At 40.6% G+C, this 19,412-nt stretch overlaps 1 protein-coding gene and 1 long non-coding RNA gene across 2 annotated transcripts; both read right to left on the bottom strand.

The window, feature by feature from the left end:
* Positions 1-525: 525 nt before the first annotated feature.
* pou2af1 (POU class 2 homeobox associating factor 1) lies at positions 526-14,072 on the bottom strand. The gene is made up of 5 exons (XM_087179901.1): positions 13,942-14,072; positions 8,297-8,424; positions 4,283-4,322; positions 3,927-4,192; positions 526-2,685 (listed from the first exon to the last, which is right to left on the bottom strand). The coding sequence occupies exons 1-5, from the start codon at positions 13,955-13,957 to the stop codon at positions 2,251-2,253; spliced, it is 885 nt and encodes a 294-aa protein (XP_087036027.1). The 5' UTR covers positions 13,958-14,072; the 3' UTR covers positions 526-2,250.
* A 1,820-nt stretch (positions 14,073-15,892) lies between these two features.
* LOC147817852 (uncharacterized) lies at positions 15,893-18,513 on the bottom strand. Its single transcript, XR_015438613.1, has 2 exons — positions 17,133-18,513; positions 15,893-16,985 (listed from the first exon to the last, which is right to left on the bottom strand). It is a non-coding gene; the product is annotated as an uncharacterized LOC147817852 (long non-coding RNA).
* Between the last annotated feature and the right edge of the window lie 899 nt (positions 18,514-19,412).

The following is a 19,412-nucleotide window of genomic DNA, read 5'->3' as shown; positions in this document are numbered from 1 at the left end:
GATGTCAATGTCCCCTGCGGGAAAACCCCCGGGACTCGGAGGCTTTCACTGCCAAGAGGAAGCAGGAGCGCCGGGGTAAAAGCCTCAGCTCTCTGCTGCTTCCTCACATGTGTTTGCTTGAACAACTACCTATAAAAAAACTTTAATTTAAGCAGGAACATTTCCAGTTTACACTTTAAATCTGCACCGACAGGTTGGTGTTTGGACAGCTCCAAATGGCAGCAAGATAATTTACTGATTCTTAAATTAGTAATTTATTTCTCTTGGGAAACTCCTCTTTGTTATCTGAACAGATTTATGAAACTTTGCCTGAGCATTCCTGCTGTATCCCGCTCTGCAGCTGCTGCACCTGCTGCTGTTTCTCTGTAATAACATATCATTTACTGTATATTTTTAATGGAAATATAACATGTTGCGCTTCATGACACTGGAGACACTGTATTTTTGATCTTTCCTGATGCAGTCTGAGTTCACAGTCAGTTGTTTGACAACACACTGAAGGCTCAGTTTGAATTTTCTGATTATTTATTGTAGTACACAGTTTTCACTTTGTGCCCATGACATTCTTTTTCTTGCAGGATTCAAAAAGCACTTTTCTAAATCCATTTTTCATCAGCTACGAAAACCTCCTTCTTCCCTTTAAAAATTGAGTGATGATGCTGCACAGTATCGAGGATGGCACTGACGGATACCGACAGTCAGGACCCGACTTCATCGTTGTTCCTCCGTCAACTTTCCCCTCTGACAGCGTTAATGACGGGCTTTTATAACCAAGGCAACACCTCAGGGTGCTGTACGATAACTGTCCCAGAAAACATCTGACATGTCTCTTTTTAAAGGAAAGAAAATGAAGGAGCTGCTACAAGAATATAAATTAGGTGAAGCAAAGCATTACATCTTATTACATACTCAATAAAAGAATGATGTATATGAGAAATAGCAGTAACAATAACAGTCGAAGGCATTTTGGCAGAAATTGGAGTAAAAATGTAAAAGTTTAACTGTTAACATGGTTTAATACAGTTTAGTTCTCGTATCATGAAATGACTCAGAGATCTGGGAACATCATCAGACGGGTTTTAGCAACAGTTTAATTATTATAGATGTTGGTACCAGGTTTTAAAAAAAAACAAGTTAGTCAACCAGAAAATGGAGGTGATTTATAAATTATTACCCAAACTTTCTCTTGTAAACGTCCAACATAGTTAAAAGACTGTTTGGTTCAACTTTGACCTTCCTCTCGTTTCCTGTGAAATGCAGCTTCATTACCAACATTTTAACTGTGTTCGCTTTCAATCTGAACTCCACTTAAACTAGGTTTAAATAATCTGGTTAACTCTCAGCTGTCTGATTGTCTGTCACCATGTTGCTGTACGTGTTCCCAGATCTCAGGGCCGGACGAACCTGCGAGGGGCCCAGAGGGCAAAGCTGAACTGTGGGCCCCCAACGGACCTCCGCTTAACATACTTGTTTCCCCCCAACCCATTTTTCCCAGAGGACAAGAGGCAAACTACTATTACTGCCCCACAATAACCTACAACAGGTCATTTAGTCTGTGATCATTCTGATTAAAAACAAATTTGTTTAAGAATATGCATCATGTATAATATCACCTGAAACTAGAGTCTGTAGGTCTCCAAAACACTTTGTGTTCTCCAGATATTGCGTTCACAAGGCGCAGTTTGTGAGGTCACCGTGACCTTGACCTTTGACCTTTGACCACTAAAACCTAATCACTTCATCCCTGAGTCCCTGTGAATGTCTGTGCCAAATTTGAAGAAGCTCCGTCAAGGCGTTACTGAGATATCGTGTCCACGAGAATGGGATGGACGGACGGACGGACGGACGGACGTACAACCCAAAAACAATATGGCTGCAGCTCTGCGGCATAAACATAAAGATAGATTGTGACACAGGTTCTCTACACAAGACAAGGACCTCAAGGATTAGTTTTTATAGTGTGATATTGATGCATGTTACCAAACAAATTTGCAATGAATCATATTACACACAGACAACCGGGGGCTTCAGGTTCAGGAGCCCCGGGGACATTTACCTGATTTGCCTATTTGACAACCCAGCCTGACGTCTGAAGTTACTTTGTCCACAGCTACAACATCAAGACCCAAGTCATAATAACGTGAAATTATCCAGCGTGCTCAATAACAGGGCTCTGAAACAGATGGCAGTCACTATTAATATTAGAAAGGAAACCCAGGGGGAAAAAACTGCTGTACAGTCTGAATGTTTTCAGACGTTGGGGATGAAGAGCGAGCCGCTGTACGAGTCTTTGTCCTCCTCTTCGCCGTCTTCCTTGTGATCCTCCAGAAGTTTATCCAGCAGGTTCGGCGATTCCGGCTCTATCTCCGGATCTTCGTCCAGTGACTGGCCCTGTGCTTCGGGGTCCAGCTGGTGCTCCGAGCGCTGCGGGAGGTCGAGGATCTGGGGCTGAGGGTCTGCGCCCTGGGCCTCCAGCTGAGGGATCATGGTGGTCAGAGACATGGACAAGGGCATGTGCACCAGCGGCGAGCCGGACAGGGCCGCAGAGCCGGGAGCAAACTGGACCCCCGGGTTGGGCATGGTGGATATGGTGGTGAGGGGCTGGGCCCAGGGGAGGTACGTCAGCCCCGAGTCTGGGAGCTCCATCTGAGGGAGGGCGGCTGGTGCTGGGGCCACTGGTATGGTCTGGAGAGAACCACAGAATAAAATATTACTGTCCATCACAAGGGAAGTAAAACTAGCAAAGACACATTGTATATTACAGGAAAATATCTTAATGGTTTGGGACCTTCACTGCAGATTCTCTGTGGTTTAATAATCCTTCATGAACTCCTGGATCCTCGACTGTCGAGCTTTTACAGACACACAATAATACGCACGAGAAAATAGGCGTGCTCCAGAAATATGGAAAACCTGTTTATTTTCATTTACATATTTTATCATCTACTGTCTTTTTATTGTCTATTTTCATTGTCAGTCAAAGGACTTTTAAACATCATTATCATGAAGTTAATTGCAGGTTGGAGACTCTTTGAGGCAGAAGGACCGGCGGGGAATCAAACGCTGATCACTCCCTGCTCTCTACCATTAAATCAACTCCACTGATTCAACACTGACCTGTTGTCTGTTGGGACTCATGGAAATTTAAAAATAAAAAAGGCAGAAAATCAGCAGTAGAAGCAGAAATATTATGTTTCTGATTCCATCTTCCTCCTTAGAACCTGGTGCCTACATTACCCACAATGCAACCCCACCAGAGAAAGTTTAATCATGTATTATGCCAGTTGTTAGCATCTGCCGAGGTGTAATTTGAGTATTTGCCTGTAGCTGTTTCATTTCTGTTCAACTAAACTGCAGCAGCAAACACATTTTGCATGTTTTCTATTATCGTAATGAGGATATGTTGCTCATTTACATATTTGGCCGAGATATGTTGATACTGAGCGTCTCAGCTACATATTTGTTTTCCTCCAAAACATCAGATGTTGCGACTCCAGCTTTATTAAACTGTTTTATGTTGAGACTCTCACAGAACCTGGTCCAGTTTAGAGAAAGATCCTGATCTGGTTTAATACAAAAAAACTTCAGTGGCTTCAAACACAAACCAAAGTGTTTGTGTTGTCTGGACTTCACCGCAGACAGGACTCCTCTAGAGGCAAACCTCAGTCTCAGCGTGACTTTAGCTCTGATCATATAATCTCATTGTTGAAGTATCTACAAGCTTCTGTTCTAGTTCAGTTGCATAGAAACATAATTCCTCAGAGACAGAGTCGTGGTTTGTTTCATTGTCAGTGTTTTTTCTTTGTTTTCTTTCGGTTCTCGATCATTTTAATTCACTAGAGAAAAGGACTCCTCTTGTAAAGTTGCCAGTGTATTTTTGCATGTAAGGTCTTGCCTGGTTTGTTGGCACATTGTCTCTTACTCACCCCAAAGTTAGTGAGCAGCGGTGCGTGTGTGTAGGTCAGCATGGTGTAGCTGGGGCACAGAGTCTGCATGTACAAGTCTGCAGTCAGCGTGGTGGCTGGGTAGGCCAGAGGCTGGGCCGAGGGGTCCTGCTGGTTGTACTCGGGTGAAGCCCACGGCTGCAGGCCGGGGCCCGTGGCAGGGGGCGGAGCTCTCCATCCTGCGCACTCTCCTCCCGTGGCTGACGGCTCAGCCGCGGTGCCGCCGGCGACATCAGAGCCAAAGATGGCTGAATGTCAGAGAGAGGCTGAGAGTGAGTCTTTCAACGTGCACAGACACATGCTTCTCCAACAGGGATCAATTATCAGTGAAGAAATACCTTGTGTGTACGATGACTGGTTGTTGTGAGAATGCACATTCTATAAAAAAAGAAGAAGATTACATCAATTAAAAAATGTTGAAGTTGAACAAGTCAGTAGTTGCAGAAGATCCATAGTGACATGCTGCTGCTGCAGAACTGGACCCGGTTCTCAAGTTGATATATAAATATTCAGTATTTACACTTGTACCGACCAAATCCAGGTGTGAGCAGCAGCTGAATCAAGACCATAAATAAAGTCTGAGTGTGTGTGTGTGTGTGTGTGTGTGTGTGTGTGTGTGTGTGTGGACATTGTTAGCAGCTGTAAGTGTGTGTTGGGTGGAGGAAAGTGTATATGTTACATGGGCCCGGGCGGAAGATCATTCATATATAATTATAGGATTCACTTTGAAGTGTCAGTTTCTACCTGCAGGCGAACAGCAGCTGAATCTGTTAAGAGATTAATGTTGATTATACAACGTCACTGACAAATACATTACACAATATATACTCTGACTGCTGAGGAAGACCACATGATGGTGTTGAAAGCTATATATATCTCTGCCTTTGATAAAATCTTCCTGCAGGATTGTCGGAGCAGAACAGCAGCTCTGTTGTTGAGCAGGAAGTTGTATCACATGATCTTCCTCTGGTCGACGGACTCGTCAGAAATTGTTGGGAAAGGTTTTCTCTGGAAAACCATCCACCAAAGAAGACCCTGAGATATGATCGAAAGTTCCAGAACGGCTACTAATGGACTTCAAGATCGCACTTAATCTTAACTGATGTTGAGTTGATGTTGTAGATCAGCTGTGGAGATGTAAACAAAGATCAACAGAGATATGACTTTAAGAAAAACACTGCGCTGACCAGGAAGTAACATCATTTTAAATCTTGAATCTTCTCAATTTATTATATTATAATTTATAATTTGGTTTATTTCTGAGAGACAGTGCACATCATTAGCCAAAAGGCTGCAAGTCAAACTTTAGTTTCATCACTGTTTTTATCACTTGTTTTGACAGTTTGTTTTTATCTTGATTGAACTGCATTCCTCAGCTTTATATCCTTCACTGGACTGAATCTGGGCAGGAAATCATTGGTTTTTTATGTTTTTTGTCCTGATGCGTCGATGATTATTTGACATTTTTTCAGTTCGTACTTAAAGTTCAGTGACCCTGTCCAGTTGTCCCCTCTCTACTTCCTGTGTTACCTCTCTGTGTTGCATGTGCACACCCAGATCTCCACCGTGCAGAACCACAAGCCTGTAATCTCTCTTGAGAGACACGTGTATGCACATATGAAAAAGTCTATCTGCTCTGTACGGTCCCTATCAGGGCGTGTGCACAATGAGGCAGCGATACAGCAAAGAGGCTGAAGTCAGAGGGATGATGACAGCACTGACAGCTGGTGTCAGTGTTCAGGCTGCAGCAGTGCAAGACCTCGTCCTGCTGCCTGCTGCCTGCTGCCTGCTGCCTGCTGCCTGCTGCCTGCAGTCAGCCAGCAGGCAGCAGGCAGCAGGCAGCAGGGCTCGTTCACAGCCAGCAGGCAGCAGGGCTCGTTCACAGCCAGCAGGCAGCAGGGCTCGTTCACAGCCAGCAGGCAGCAGGGCTTGTGCCGTCAGGTGCCTGTAAGACTGCAGAGTCGCCCGGGAGCTGGTTGATGTTACGGCTTTGACAGCAGGTGGAGGGTCACAGAGTTCAGTCATTACACCAAAGACTCAGCTCCTAATATTACTTTTAACCAGGTGCTGAGGATGGTGGGAAAAATCAAATCAACAAAAATTAACACTTAAACTACTTTTGGACTGAAATTGTTGCCTTTAGTTAAATGTAATTTAATGATCCAGACTAATTACTAATTACTACTATCAATACACTCTGTCCTTTTTGACAAAAGTCATTCAGAGTGTGTAACTCTAGAAATAAATAATAAGAGTATATGCTGGTCACAAAGCGGCATGCACCAAAGTCTCGCCTCCACACACACACAGACACACACACATGCCCCTCCTCTTTTCCCAATTTTGGATTAGCACGAAGTTAGGGGCGGAGTCAGGCACTGCCAAGATGGTGACGGCAGGGCAGCTCACTCTGAGCTTCAAAACTGCTCTTCAGAAACCGAGGGTGACGTCACGGAGGCTCCGTCCATCTTTATTTACAGTCTATGGAGGTAAACATGTCGTTCTGAGGGTGTTACTTCGCTCGCTTAACAATAAAACATAACTATGGGTCGTAATGAGCTGCTGACACAAATAACACGTCATGATTGTTAGCACTCTCCTTTCTGTGCGCTAAACATGAAGCTACAGCCAGCAGCCGGTTAGCTTAGCATGCAGACTAAAAACAGAGTGAAACTGCTAGCTTGGCTCCGAACAAGGGTAAAAAGAAACAGCTTGCAGGCACCTTTAACGCTGTCTAATTAAGTCTTCACACACTACATTGTTTGTTTAATCTGTTAACTGTTGTTTGTTTAAAGAACAACAGTGTGACAAGAACAAGTTGCGGTTTCACTGATGCAGATATTGTATTTCTTCGCTGGTGCAGTGAATTCCAGGAGTTTCTGCTGCTAACCATCAACCTCAGACTGACAATCACACACAAAAGCACCTGTTTGTTTGGCGCACATGCACACATGAGAGTGGTATTAATCTTCTCATCTCAAGAAAGAAAAGACACATTTCTCAAATGTCAAACTATAAGGTGGAACATGTGAAAACATTATTATAACACAACCACTGGAATCATTTCAAGACCCGGATATTTAAAGATAAAAAGGAACCTTGAAGCCAAAAGTACAAAAGAGACATAAATCCTGCTGCACGAAATTATAAGAACTGAAATCAAAGAATGTTTTGGATGATATTAAATGTCATTAATGTCGATAAACTATTTTCATGTTCCTCAAAAATGCTCTCACAGTGAAAGTTGAGCAGTATGTATTACATGTTTTAACCCACCTGAACAAAACATCGAACTACACTTCGTATCAAATAAAGTTTCAGATTGTTTCTCTCTCTCTCTGTGTCTTATCACAGGGTGTGTATGTGCATGTGTGTGTTTGTGTGTGAATGATTTGTGTCTATCCTCTACTGATCTGGAGGATTTAATAAATAGCAAGGGGGAGGGCTCTTTGGCAAGGCTGCGAGTTATTTTGCATAGGGCTGCATGCCCAGCCCTGGAGCCATGCACGGAATGGCTGTAACTGTCATGGAAAAACACCTGGATTATATAAGGGCAAAATCCCCCCTCTTGGCTCTGGGATAGGCCCTGGGTCCTGACTGCTCACATCCTGATGGCCTCCGCAGGGACCCCCTTTATTTCTGCACAGTTTTGATCTGTCGTGCTTCAGCTTTTACGGTCGACAACCTGCGTCAGGAGGTTCAGCCCACGTGCATTTCTTTTGACGTTTATTGACTCTGTTCATCTTCAGGATAGTTCAGATGAATGTTAGCCTGCAGACTAATGGAGATAAATCATCTGAACACAATTGAGGAAGTGTTTTTTGAAATGCAACATGGTAGTTAGACATTATTCAGTGATGCATCGAAGAGAAAAATGTGCAAAAATGTCGTCGCAGCACCAAAAAGAGTTAGTGAACTTGGGTTAAGTTAGCTGCTCCTGGCTGAGGCACAACAAGGAAATGTTTGTGGGTGTTTTTCCAGTCAAATGCATTTAAAAAGTTCATGTTATCAATTAAGTTTCTGCTCTTTCAAAGAGCAGCTACCAGTGTTTGATGAATCCATCCTGCACATGATCCTAATGTTGCTCCACACTGTAACTGTGTCCTGTGCTGCTTATTTGTTTAGTGACTAATCCCAAAGTGCAGAGAAGAATGTGTCTCATTGTTCGCAAGGATCTTTGGAAAGTGATTTTCTTTGGAAAGGCAGTCTGCCAACATGTTCTCAAACCTGATGGGAAACAGTGGTTTATGTGTCGGCATGTAAATGTAAGATGAAGAATACAGAGTGTGTTCAATATTATCAAAAAGCATTATGCAATCACATGTCAGTGTCATGTGTCTCCGTGTCCTCACCGCAGTGAGGGGCGTTGTCTTGGTGCTGTGCGGCTCCAGACTCCGCTTCCTCCTCAGCAGCTCTTTGACCGGGTCTCTGACGCGAACGCCTTGGTACGGTCTGGACCTGACCAGAGCTGACGGTGACGCTAGACAGGAGAGAGAGAGAGAGAGAGGCAGAGACACATGACTTCGTCGCTCTTCAGTTGTCTTGAGGCAGCGCCTGTGATGGACGCGATGGGTTCACAGAGTTCACGACCATGAACCACCACGTCGCCGCTTTCAACTTTGTTTTTTTAGAGAAAAGTTCAACCTGTGACAAGGGGTCACACCTTGACATTGCAGAGTCAGTAAAGGTCGGAAAACATGGCGACATACTGTTGCACGTTAAACTGTAGATGGTAACTTGAAAAGTTTAAATTTGAACAGATACAATTTCTGCTAAATATATATATTTATTGTAAATATTGCAAAAATATTCCTTTCTATTGTTCTGTCAAAGTTAAACGTAGAACTAGAAATAAAAAACTGAAGAGAGAAATACATAGCATAAAAGTAATGACCAGCTTCAGACATTCTGCAAAAAGTAAAATAAAAATAAAATAAAATAAAATAAAATAAAAATGAAAACTCCTTTTTTCGACCAAATCATCCAAATAAATGTTAAATGAGCAAATTTTATCTTGTGAAATTCATAAATCTCATAAATGTTCACATCAATAATCAATAGTCCTCTCTCCACAATATGATCTTACATTATAATATTATATTATAATACTGTAATATTGTACATTATAAAGGCTAATAGCAGCTCTGTTTGTGTTGTAATGTTTTAGATACTGTATGTGTAATTTTGTACTGTAAGTTAATTTTTAAATGAGTAAAAATAGGAATAAAATCCAAACATACAGTATATAATATAATTATACATATAATAAATGAAATATAACTTACAGTATTCATTGTCACTCACGTCTAACTCAAAATATTTCAGTGATATTTGGCTGGTGGCACCTGCTGTGGTCACTGATGGTTAACAGTTTATTGTGTTGTCCAGGTAACGGCAGCATCGTAAAGATTTTCTGTTCTTATACACTTCTATGGATTTGAATTTTTCACTGATAACCGAGGCTTAGTGTCCTGTGAGACTTCAGGCTAAATACTCTCCCAGTACATCCCAGTGTTTACAACCAGTGATTTCCTGCAGGTATAAGCATGAGGGAGGAGAAATCTGATCCGACACAGAGGGCCTCTTCTGAATAAACTCAAAGCAACAGTAGCGTATCTGTGCAACTGCAGACAGTGGCATCCCTCACCTCAGCCAGGCCTGAGGCTACAGAGTCAGAGTAAAGGCATTTCCCCCCCTGAACCTAAACACTGCGTGAACCCAAAATAGGCTGCAGGACAATATTTGTTCAGTTTCATTTTTTAGGGGAAGTAAAATAAAATGCAGCGCGTCCTGACCCTGCATTAATGACTAAAAGTCATTAAAAGTCACCTGAGAAGGACGGAAGTGGAGGAGGGTGGAATAACTCATTAAAAGCACCAGGAAAAGTGATCTGCACCGTGTCTCTCCATCACTCACCCCTCTGCCTCCTTTCTCCACTTTTACTTTTCTGCACATTCACAGGTGTAGTTTTACAGGGAGATGAGGAGAGGTGTCACCTCCACCTATTTCCTGACAGATGCTTAGCAACAATCCTCAGACTCACAGGATCACAGCAACATTTAAAGAAGTCAAAGCATCTTAATTCAGTATTTATAGTGATACCCTATCATTACCCTAAAGCCTCTATATGTTAGGTTAGGTTAGCTATGAGCCCCTCTGACATCGTAGTTCCTCTGAGGCTGAGCTGCAAATCTGCAAGAACTTTTCTTTAATGAAAAATGAACGTCAGTCCGAATCCCAACAGTGAGGATTGTCTCATGCTGCCTGATCTAAATGCACCTTTGTATTTTGATCGCAGACAGAAAGTGACATCAACCTGCCTCAATACATCAACTCTCTTGGATTCGACAACTTCCTGTCGCCATTACCTCACAGTGTGATTTAAATCATTTATAATTATGTAATTATCGCAAAATCTCCATTTGAGAGAAAGTGTGATTTGCCGGCTGTTGGGGAGGGATCGTGGGAGTGGTAGTAGCGTACAGTTAAGTCGGCAGTAAGCCTGGACTGGTGTACAGTTAAGCCGGTACTAATGAAACGGCGTGCACGAACAGGAAACATGGTAGTTTTATGGCAAGAAGGTGCCACACTGTGTTTTAACTGCGGCAGTGTGCACACGCATCTGGTAACAACCCCTTCATATTTTCACACAGTGAAATTGGAAACCCTCAGTTTTTAGTTTTATGTCCACACACTGGTGACACATGTTCACGGTTTAAATCTTGTTTATTTTCATATTGCATAGTTGGAAGCGACTGTGACACGAGATTTTACAAGCAGCTTCCACAGAAATCCAGTTTGATCTACTGCTACCATCGTTCTGCTGTTGCACAGTTCAGCTCACGCCATCGCCACAGTTCACGGGCATGTGTTAACCTTAACAAGCAGCTGTCTGGTGCAACAAGCAAACAATGCATATGCACGAGAGCGCCAAAATTAAACCTAAAATGCAGTCGGCCGTGTTATCTTATTTCCCTAAACATCAGTATATTTGCATTTGGTGTATAAAAATTGTTTTAGATGAATTAGTCTAGTGATCATGGACGCCAGTGGACTGAATACACTGTAATTATCTAAGATTTTAAAGGATGAAAATAATAATTAATATAATATGATATGATATAAGATATATGATATAAAAATACCCAACTATGGCTGTCCTCTTTGGATTTTAAAATTAACAAACAAGACAAAACAATAGACCCATACAGTATGAAAAATAATAAGTAATCAGACTCTGCTCTTTACCATTGCCCAGAATAGTTTTATCAAATCTGTTTCTGATGGTATTTATCAGTTTGTTTCAGTAAATCATGTGGAAGACAATCATCTCATCAGCTTCGGTTCAATCTGGAAGTGTTTTGCGATCACCACAATCCTCTTAATTCTCCTGCTAAGAATTTCCTTCCAGTTATCAGGCCTGCTCCTCTGACCTTTAGCCTGTGACTGTTGTTCCCATCAGTGATGGAGGAGGGAGAGCTGTGGTCCAGACTGCTGTTGTCTCTGTCCTCTACCTAACCCCTGTTGTAAGGTTAAGGGTGTCCTGACAGTATCTTGTCCAGATTCCTATCTGCGGCTGACTGATCTGCCTTCACAGGTCAGACACGCTCTGAACAACACGGTGTGACCGGGTGCTGTGTGCAGACAAGTCCATGAAGCTTAACAGAAACAGGGCCTGAATATCTGGAGCATATTTCACGGCAGTTTACAGTTTTTTATTATTTTGCTGACTGAAATGTCAACTGTCGCTAGCAGGTTTGGTCACTGCAGCAAGCTAGCTCATGAAGCTAACTTTAGCTACATGACTGGGCTGAAAACACTACAAACACTAACTCCAGCTGACGTTTTAATGTTTCCTGTTCACTCATTTTCAAGCCAGAGGGTTAACAGATCTTAAATAAGCACTTGCTGGCTACATACACAATATTATGCTAAAAGACTGAGGCTAAAAGGTGAAAGGTTAGCATCATGAAAGAGTTGTTTTTCGTGTATTGCAGAGCTAGTTAGTCCCACTACTGTATATATGATAAGAGAAAATATAATATTAAAACATTAGATGGATGTCACACTCTTATTTTATTCAACCATAAACCAGTTTACCCAGATACAGTACCAGTCAAAAGTTTGAGTAGCTTTACTTGGACAAACAGAGTTTAGCTTTTATTGTTTCTATATTTAAAAACAATATCTTTTGATTTTAACATTACATTTTCTTTCACATCCCACTTTCTCCACTCATTTCTCCAACCTGTCTCGTCTCTCCTCTGTGTTCGTATCCCACTCACTGACTCGAGTCACAATCATTGATCACTGGGCATCACGTGACCAGAACCGTAAAGGCTAGAAAAGCTGTGCGAGTTGAAATATAAACGCTGTGTCAATATTTAATAATTCTCAATAATTTATAGGTTACAGATCTGGACGGCACCTGGGTCGGTCGGTGACCTCCTGTTTTAGGACAATAACTAGTCATGTCTGGATGGATTTGTTTTGGTGTTAACTTTCTTCAAAATTCTATAAATAGCAACTGTTACCCCAAACTCTGATATTCAGGAACAGTTTTCATACAACGGGGAAATACATGACAATAAGATCATTCATTGTGAACATAACTTTTTAAAAAATATAATCTGAAATCTCTCAAAAACACAGCTAGCTATTCAAATGCTAGTTAGCCAACATGTTTTCAGCCAGCAGCTCAGTTACTCAAACTCTGTCTGCTAAATCAGATATTTGTAAATCTGCAGGATATTTCTTCAAAGCCTCAGTTTATTCTGGATGTGAAGCAAAGTTTTCCCATCATGCAACAGAGGACTGCTGTAGCATTTTGGAAATGCTCATTGTGGAGCATTCAGGAGCAGCTCTAGCGCAGCAGGAGTTCAGGAAGTGAGGCTGTCACTCAGCCAACAGTAACAAAGGATTTGTAAAAGTTCCTGGCAAAGGATTGAAGGATTGTGAGGAGTGTGCTACAAACAGGGGAGTGGTGCTTATCGTGACTTCAAACAGAAGACGGTGCTGTGTAAATGCACAGTTAAGGTAAATGCTAATATGGACTTTTGAATTGAAGCTCAGTTGTAGAGAAGCTGTTGTTGTCTCTCATCTCCCTCGGTTTGAAACACATGAGCACACACAAACAGACAAATAATCAGCACGGCACATGCACGGGGGGATAACACAAAAGAGGAAGCTCCACAGCTGCACCGTCTTTTACTGCGGTGGAGGTCTGCCACCATTTTGCTTATCAAGATTTCTGGGCCAATAGCAACACGCAGCCAACTTCCAAAAGACCACCTTCCTCTTTCCAAAAGAGTCTGACACAGCAGCTTCTCCTGACACAGAACACAACAGGAAATGTTTCATATACGGTTGTTTCCTTGTGTTAATATTCAAAAAATCACCCAAATGCTTGAATTAAACATTTCACTTGGTGTTCTTTATGGTAGGTGATGTTGTGGTTAGAGCTTTACAAACCACATTTCTTCTAATCAGAAATAATAAACTAATCAATTACAACTGGCCAAAAACACAACAGCGGAAATTCATAGTTTGATTAAATCAAATTTCTTTGTCTCAGCAACAAATCTCGTCTTCAAGCAGATAATTATCTGTAAATTATTCCACACAGACACTGCCAAAAAATTAAATAAAATCAAATCTATGCTTCTCAAAGGCTGAAGATATTGCAGGGCTGTTGAAATGGATTGCATGGCATTGCATTGAACAGTATATTCTGCCGATGATATTATTTCCACCTGCTCAAAGTGAAAGGTGATGTAACGTACACAAACTGTAAAAGATGAGGTGAAACCTGAAACAAGTCTCAAAACTTAAAAAACTTTCTTCAGCTCTTATCTCCATCACTGAAGCCAAAGTTTAATCACTGAAATCATAGACCGCTCATCAATAAATGCAACATATATGTGCAACAATCTGCATGAAAGATATTAAAGTTTGTGTATATCATGTAAATAAAACAGCAACGTCGTGTTGTACTTACATTTCTCCCAGTGCATACTGCTTATCTTGCTAATATCGTTTAGTTAAACTGAAGAAAATCAAAGTGGCGGGTTGACTGACGTGCTTTATAGCAGCCTGTAACTGGCTAATAATCCCCCTGGGATGTCACAGTTTCTCCAACCACAAATCTCCCTTATGCATCTAGTTTCAGTGCTAATGCTATTTAAGTTGAATCATCACTACAAGAGATAAAACATTGTGAAAAAGAGAAACAGAGTGATGCTGAAATGAAACAGAGCCTTAAAGAAAATGAACAAATAAATAAAGGAGAAACAATCGTGTTACGTCTGATGCAAATACTGTTTTATTTGTGTGACAGACTTCCTTCCTGAAACGTCAATAATTATTCAACAACATTTTATGTAACGACTTAAGGAAACAAACTACAAGTGGCTGAGGTCGGACCTGGGTAGATTTGTCTGACACGCTACAAAAAAAGCCCAAAATATGTGAAAGAAAAAAAAAAAAAGTTTATTAACACAAAAATAGCGATAAAAATAAAATGTCAGTCAGCAAAAAATACAACAACCCCCTCGAAAACTCACATAAAGCTATTGATCGCAAAAAAACCTTTGGATCATTTAAACATATATGAATCAATAATTAAGTTGATGTTTAACTTAAAGGGGAAATCTTTCACTTTTGCACATCAAGGTCTGTTTGGATGTAGATGTGAATAAAGTTGTAGGCTAAAAAGTTTTTTGTGGTGGCATGACATCTGAATGTCCTCCAGTGATGTCACGAGTCAACGCTGGCAACTGGCATAACACATGCATTGTGGGTAATGTAGGTGACAGGTTTTTAAACAGTCCATCATGAGTCTGACGGTGTTGAAGGAGTTCAGTGACATACTCTTTAACATGATTCTACTATTATGATCTTGTTTCAAATTTAAAAGGAAGTCGGAGTTAAGACATAGTTAGCCTAGCTTAGCATTAAGTGAGTCTGACTCACGAAGTTCAAAGTTCAAAAATACACCAACCAACATGTGTCATGATGAATAATCACCTCATATCTCCTGTGCTTAGTCACACATGTTCAGAAATGTACTGAACTGTGACCATCAACCTGCTCTACAGCTCGAGGAGGGTTAAAGCTAAGCTACTGTAGTTAAAGGTCATCACCATGTCATCACTAAACTATTGTTGTTTCACTTCTGAGGGAAAACCAGATTTCACATTAAAGTAGACGGTTTCTGGTGCGACAGAGACAGAGCGCTGCAGGGATGACATGTTTTTGTAGCCGGCCCCGATGTTATCGTCACCCTGGTTCCCTCCACGAAAAGCTAATGGGATTTTTACATTGTCTTTTTAGATTACTGCAGAAAATAAACTCTGTGACAAACAACAGTTTATGATACTACAGGTTTTGTTCAGCAGGATAATCTTCACTAATAAACTCAACTTTATGATGTTTGAAGCCTAAATACAATCAGCAGAAGTAAAAAGCTAATGTTAGCCTATAAACCAGCAGCACCACGGTCACATGACTTCAGCGTCACCGCGGCTAAACTTCAACTTGTAGTTTGATTTAGCTCTGACCTCTTCTGCAAAAGTCTTTCCTCTTACAAAGTTAGTAAGAGTTAGCAAGAGCGCGAGTATAAACACAAGGCTGGTCTCATTTAACCACGTTAGCAACCGCTAACGTGTTTTTTAAGAGACGTTAAAGCTTAAAGAAATCATGACTGGGGTATTAACTCTCATATTTTATGTGGAAAAGTTTCACTTGTGTCCACCTCACTTTATTTCAGCCATCTAACCAAAAACAAATTCAAAAAACCCATGGACTTTGGGGCAAGGGAACAGGAAGTGCTAAAAATGCTAATCCATTTCTGTGTTTTAGGACTCGTACGCTTCACACCTAAAACATCACTCATGAACAAATGTCACAAATTAGTCTTAAAGTCAAAATAAACACACAGACTCACAATATAGAACATGAATGGAATATTTTAATAAGGTTGCTAACGTGTTGCTACAGAACCACACGAACACTGAGGTCAGATCAGATGACCTGACGCTCCTGAGGTGTATTTTCTAACATAAGTTGGGGCTTGTTCAGGAAGCACTTTGTACATAATCGGCACCATTTTTAAAATGAATCCTTAATTTTTAAGTTAGCCGGTGGAGAGGAGCCAACCTGGGGGTGATACGAGCCTCACAGGTGGCTCTGTCTCGCTGCCATACCCGGCTCTGGTATTTTAAACAAGAGGGTTTGCCGAAACTGACCTGTTTAGGCATGTGAATGGAGAATTAGTCCGGCTTGTAGTGAATGTGTTGCATAATCAGAGGATCTTGATAAGAGACAATAGGCTTTAATAGCAGAAAATATCTCGGCTGGGAATAAAAAGAGGCGAGTCAACATTAACGTGCTGGTCAGAAATCACAAAGCATAATCCGACAGACGCTGACTCAGGTGCATGTGCTGAACCAAAAGTTTTATATTTGATGTTTGATCAAAGATTTGTTGTGTTTTTTTTTTACTTTTCTGACAAAGATCAATAAGTGATAATTCCATCAGGCTTTTACTAAAGCCCAGATATCAGGGTGGTGCAGGGATTGGCTGAACCCATTCAGATTTTTGTTGTGCCAGACCAGACCAGACCAGACCAGACCAGACCAGACCAGAGCCCCAGGCTGCACACACAACTCCAGACAGAATATATTACTATTAAAATACTAATACCTTTATTATGCTTTCTCCAGTGCAACACTTATATAAACACATTTAAGAAAGGAATAATCCAATAAAAATTACAATAAATAAAAGGTGAAACAAAATAAAGATTTTGTATCTAGAAGGTTTCACATCCAACATGTCAGCACACAGGACCGATACACATTCCTCCATACACCCAAAACCACAGCACCTTGTTACTACGCCTCACTGTTGTTCCCTCAGACGTCTGATGAAGGAGCAACAATAACTGTATACGACCGGTAAGATACTGGTTCCTCCTCCGACGGGTCTTAAGGTGGAAAATCCAGAGGGCGGAGGATTCAACAAGCAGCTTCTACGTAGCCACTGCAAGAAAGAGACAAGTGGTGAAACTGTAGCTCATGTGCTTCATAACCAAAGAAGAAGAAGAAGAACTGACTGCTACTGTGATGTGGTGAAAATCTGGAGTTTGTAGTTTGAAAAGTTCATGTGGAGTTGAGGTCAAACTTTTACCACATGCAGGGTTTAGTTTGCTTCCAGCTCTTCAAGTTCAGTGTCGCTGTGTTTCCACAAAGCTGCTGAAATAACAGACTGAATATTGTTTCTCCTGCAGGCGGTGACAGACAGCGAAGACAGTTAAAAACAAAGAACACACTAACACGTAAGATGATAGTGTGTGTTGATAATAACAATATGCCCCATCTGATATTTTTAAACTACCTACTCCCACACACCCCAGGCATCCGGTCCTGCTTTCACTGGTGTTTCAATCTGCTCTTCCACAGAAAATGTCTAAACTTCGTTTGTGCCAAAACATCAATTAACGTCTGTTGTGTCATGTCATTATTGAGTTATTGTGATGTGTAACCTGATGCCTTTCCCTCCAGTTCAGAGGCCGCCACACTGACTGACTGTGTTTACATAACAAAGCACTTTAACTCTTTAACTCTTTAATTGAACAGCATGTAATTATAGAATATTTCCATTTTATTCCAATGCTGGAAGAAAAAGAAGCTATTAAGATATTATCTATGAACGCGCTCGTGTTTACAGCAGTATAATGTGGTTGGTTTGGAATTACTAGATTAATTAAATCAAAATCCCATCTGTTATTTGTCACCGTTGTGAGGGATTAAAATGTTCAAATTACAATCTCGTACATCCTTTGTTAATTGACTTCCATTAACGGCGTAATTCCCATCAGCACAGCTGTAAAACGCATCACCACCAGTCTTTCTAAACATGTTTGCCTCATTTCCATAAACTGTATTGAAAGCTGTTTCAGGCAGGTGCAAATTAATAATAAAAAAAAAAAGAAGCTTGCCGAGTGTGTTTAGACGGAGTACGGTTCTGATACAGCAGGCGGTTGTTTTTACAGTCATTTCATTGTGGTTGACTTCCTCTTTTTGACACTTGAAAGCGGCTCAGAAGACAGTTAGTGGCAGATGAAAGATCACTTCACTGCAAAACAAAAAAAAAAAGAAAAAAGAATCAGTGAATTGAACTTTGAATTCAAATTGTAAATTCAAGATAATAAAGGCTGAGCTGCAAAGTTGACAAAGTTGTACGTAGAAACATAAATCTCCCTCCATTAAGACGCTCTGCGGTGGAACCCCTGCAGGAGCAACAAGCGTATTATAATCTCCTCACACTCATGAACGCCAGTACAGACAGTTTGTTATGAGCTCATGTCCGTCACGCGGAAAGTCCACGATGTCGCAGGCCGTTTAAATTTCCTTCTGTTCAAACAGTGACACGTTTCTGCCTCAGGTCAAATCCCTCTGGTCGGGGTCAAACTCCGTCAAACTAAAGGTCACTTCAACTCTTTATTCTGAAGCTCAGCGGGATCTTTACCTCCCAGTTAAAGTCCTAAAGTAGTTTGGATTGTTCCTCCCTGTTTGACCTTCGCTGCCCATATAGAAATGTAATATATGCACATATGTTGAATTCCCATGTATAAAATATATGTAGATATACAATAAAATTACACGTAGAACCTGTTAGAAACTGGAACAATTTAATATATTGACATATATGTCTATGTGTATGTTTATATTGTAGACATATGTAGATATATCCATCCCAACGCCTGTGAATATATATTATACATGTAAATATAAAAAGATAGACATGTATATTTAAAATTAATAAGAAATTGATCAAATATAAACAGAATTGTTTTGATATACATTATAAATGAAATACAAATATGGTCACAACATGTTACACCACATGAAAATCCATCATAGAGATATTTTTAATATCTGTTTTAAACCTGTATCTTTATATTTCCAGATGATGCATATATCTATATCAAGGTGTCATATATGGCAACATCACTCTTGACATAAAGGTATAAATCTATATATAGATATATATATATAAACTTTAGACATGAAAAATATTTGTACATTTATAGATTATAGATTTTTACATGAGGGAGAAATGGTAGATGTAATTCTAAGATTTTTTTTAATGCGTTATTTGAACTTTTAGCGAAAAGAAAACTCTAATAATAATAATTATTATTATTCAAAGCAAAGTATTTTTTATATATATATGTTCAAACCTTTCCTCTACATTCGTTACTCAAGACCAAAAAAAAAAAAAAAATAGCTGTCAGCATCGACGCAGAGAACAGCTGCAGAAATCTGGAGACTAAATTCAGTCCACTGCTGAGCCTGAAACTGGCCTGGGTTGGTCTATGCAGTGGTGCAGGATGGGAAACACCTGCATGTACTTCAAGGTTGACTGACCAGCAACGCACACAAAAAAAAGAAGAAAAAACCACAA

The sequence above is a fragment of the Seriola lalandi genome, unplaced genomic scaffold (genome assembly GCF_002814215.2).
Source record: "Seriola lalandi dorsalis isolate HSWRI2012SDOR001 ecotype SW California unplaced genomic scaffold, Sedor1 jcf7180002054875, whole genome shotgun sequence".
Lineage (NCBI taxonomy): Eukaryota > Metazoa > Chordata > Actinopteri > Carangiformes > Carangidae > Seriola > Seriola lalandi.
Note: the sequence above shows the minus strand (reverse complement) of the source record. Positions and strands in the feature narration are given on the sequence as shown.

Excerpts from the sequence above, each read along its gene's own strand:
- pou2af1 (XM_087179901.1), bottom strand. Across the intron at positions 4,323-8,296 it reads AGACAACGCCCCTCACTGCG|AATGTGCATTCTCACAACAA; the intron begins GTGAGGACACGG and ends CTTTTTTTATAG. Across the intron at positions 4,193-4,282 it reads CCAGTCATCGTACACACAAG|CCATCTTTGGCTCTGATGTC; the intron begins GTATTTCTTCAC and ends TCTGACATTCAG.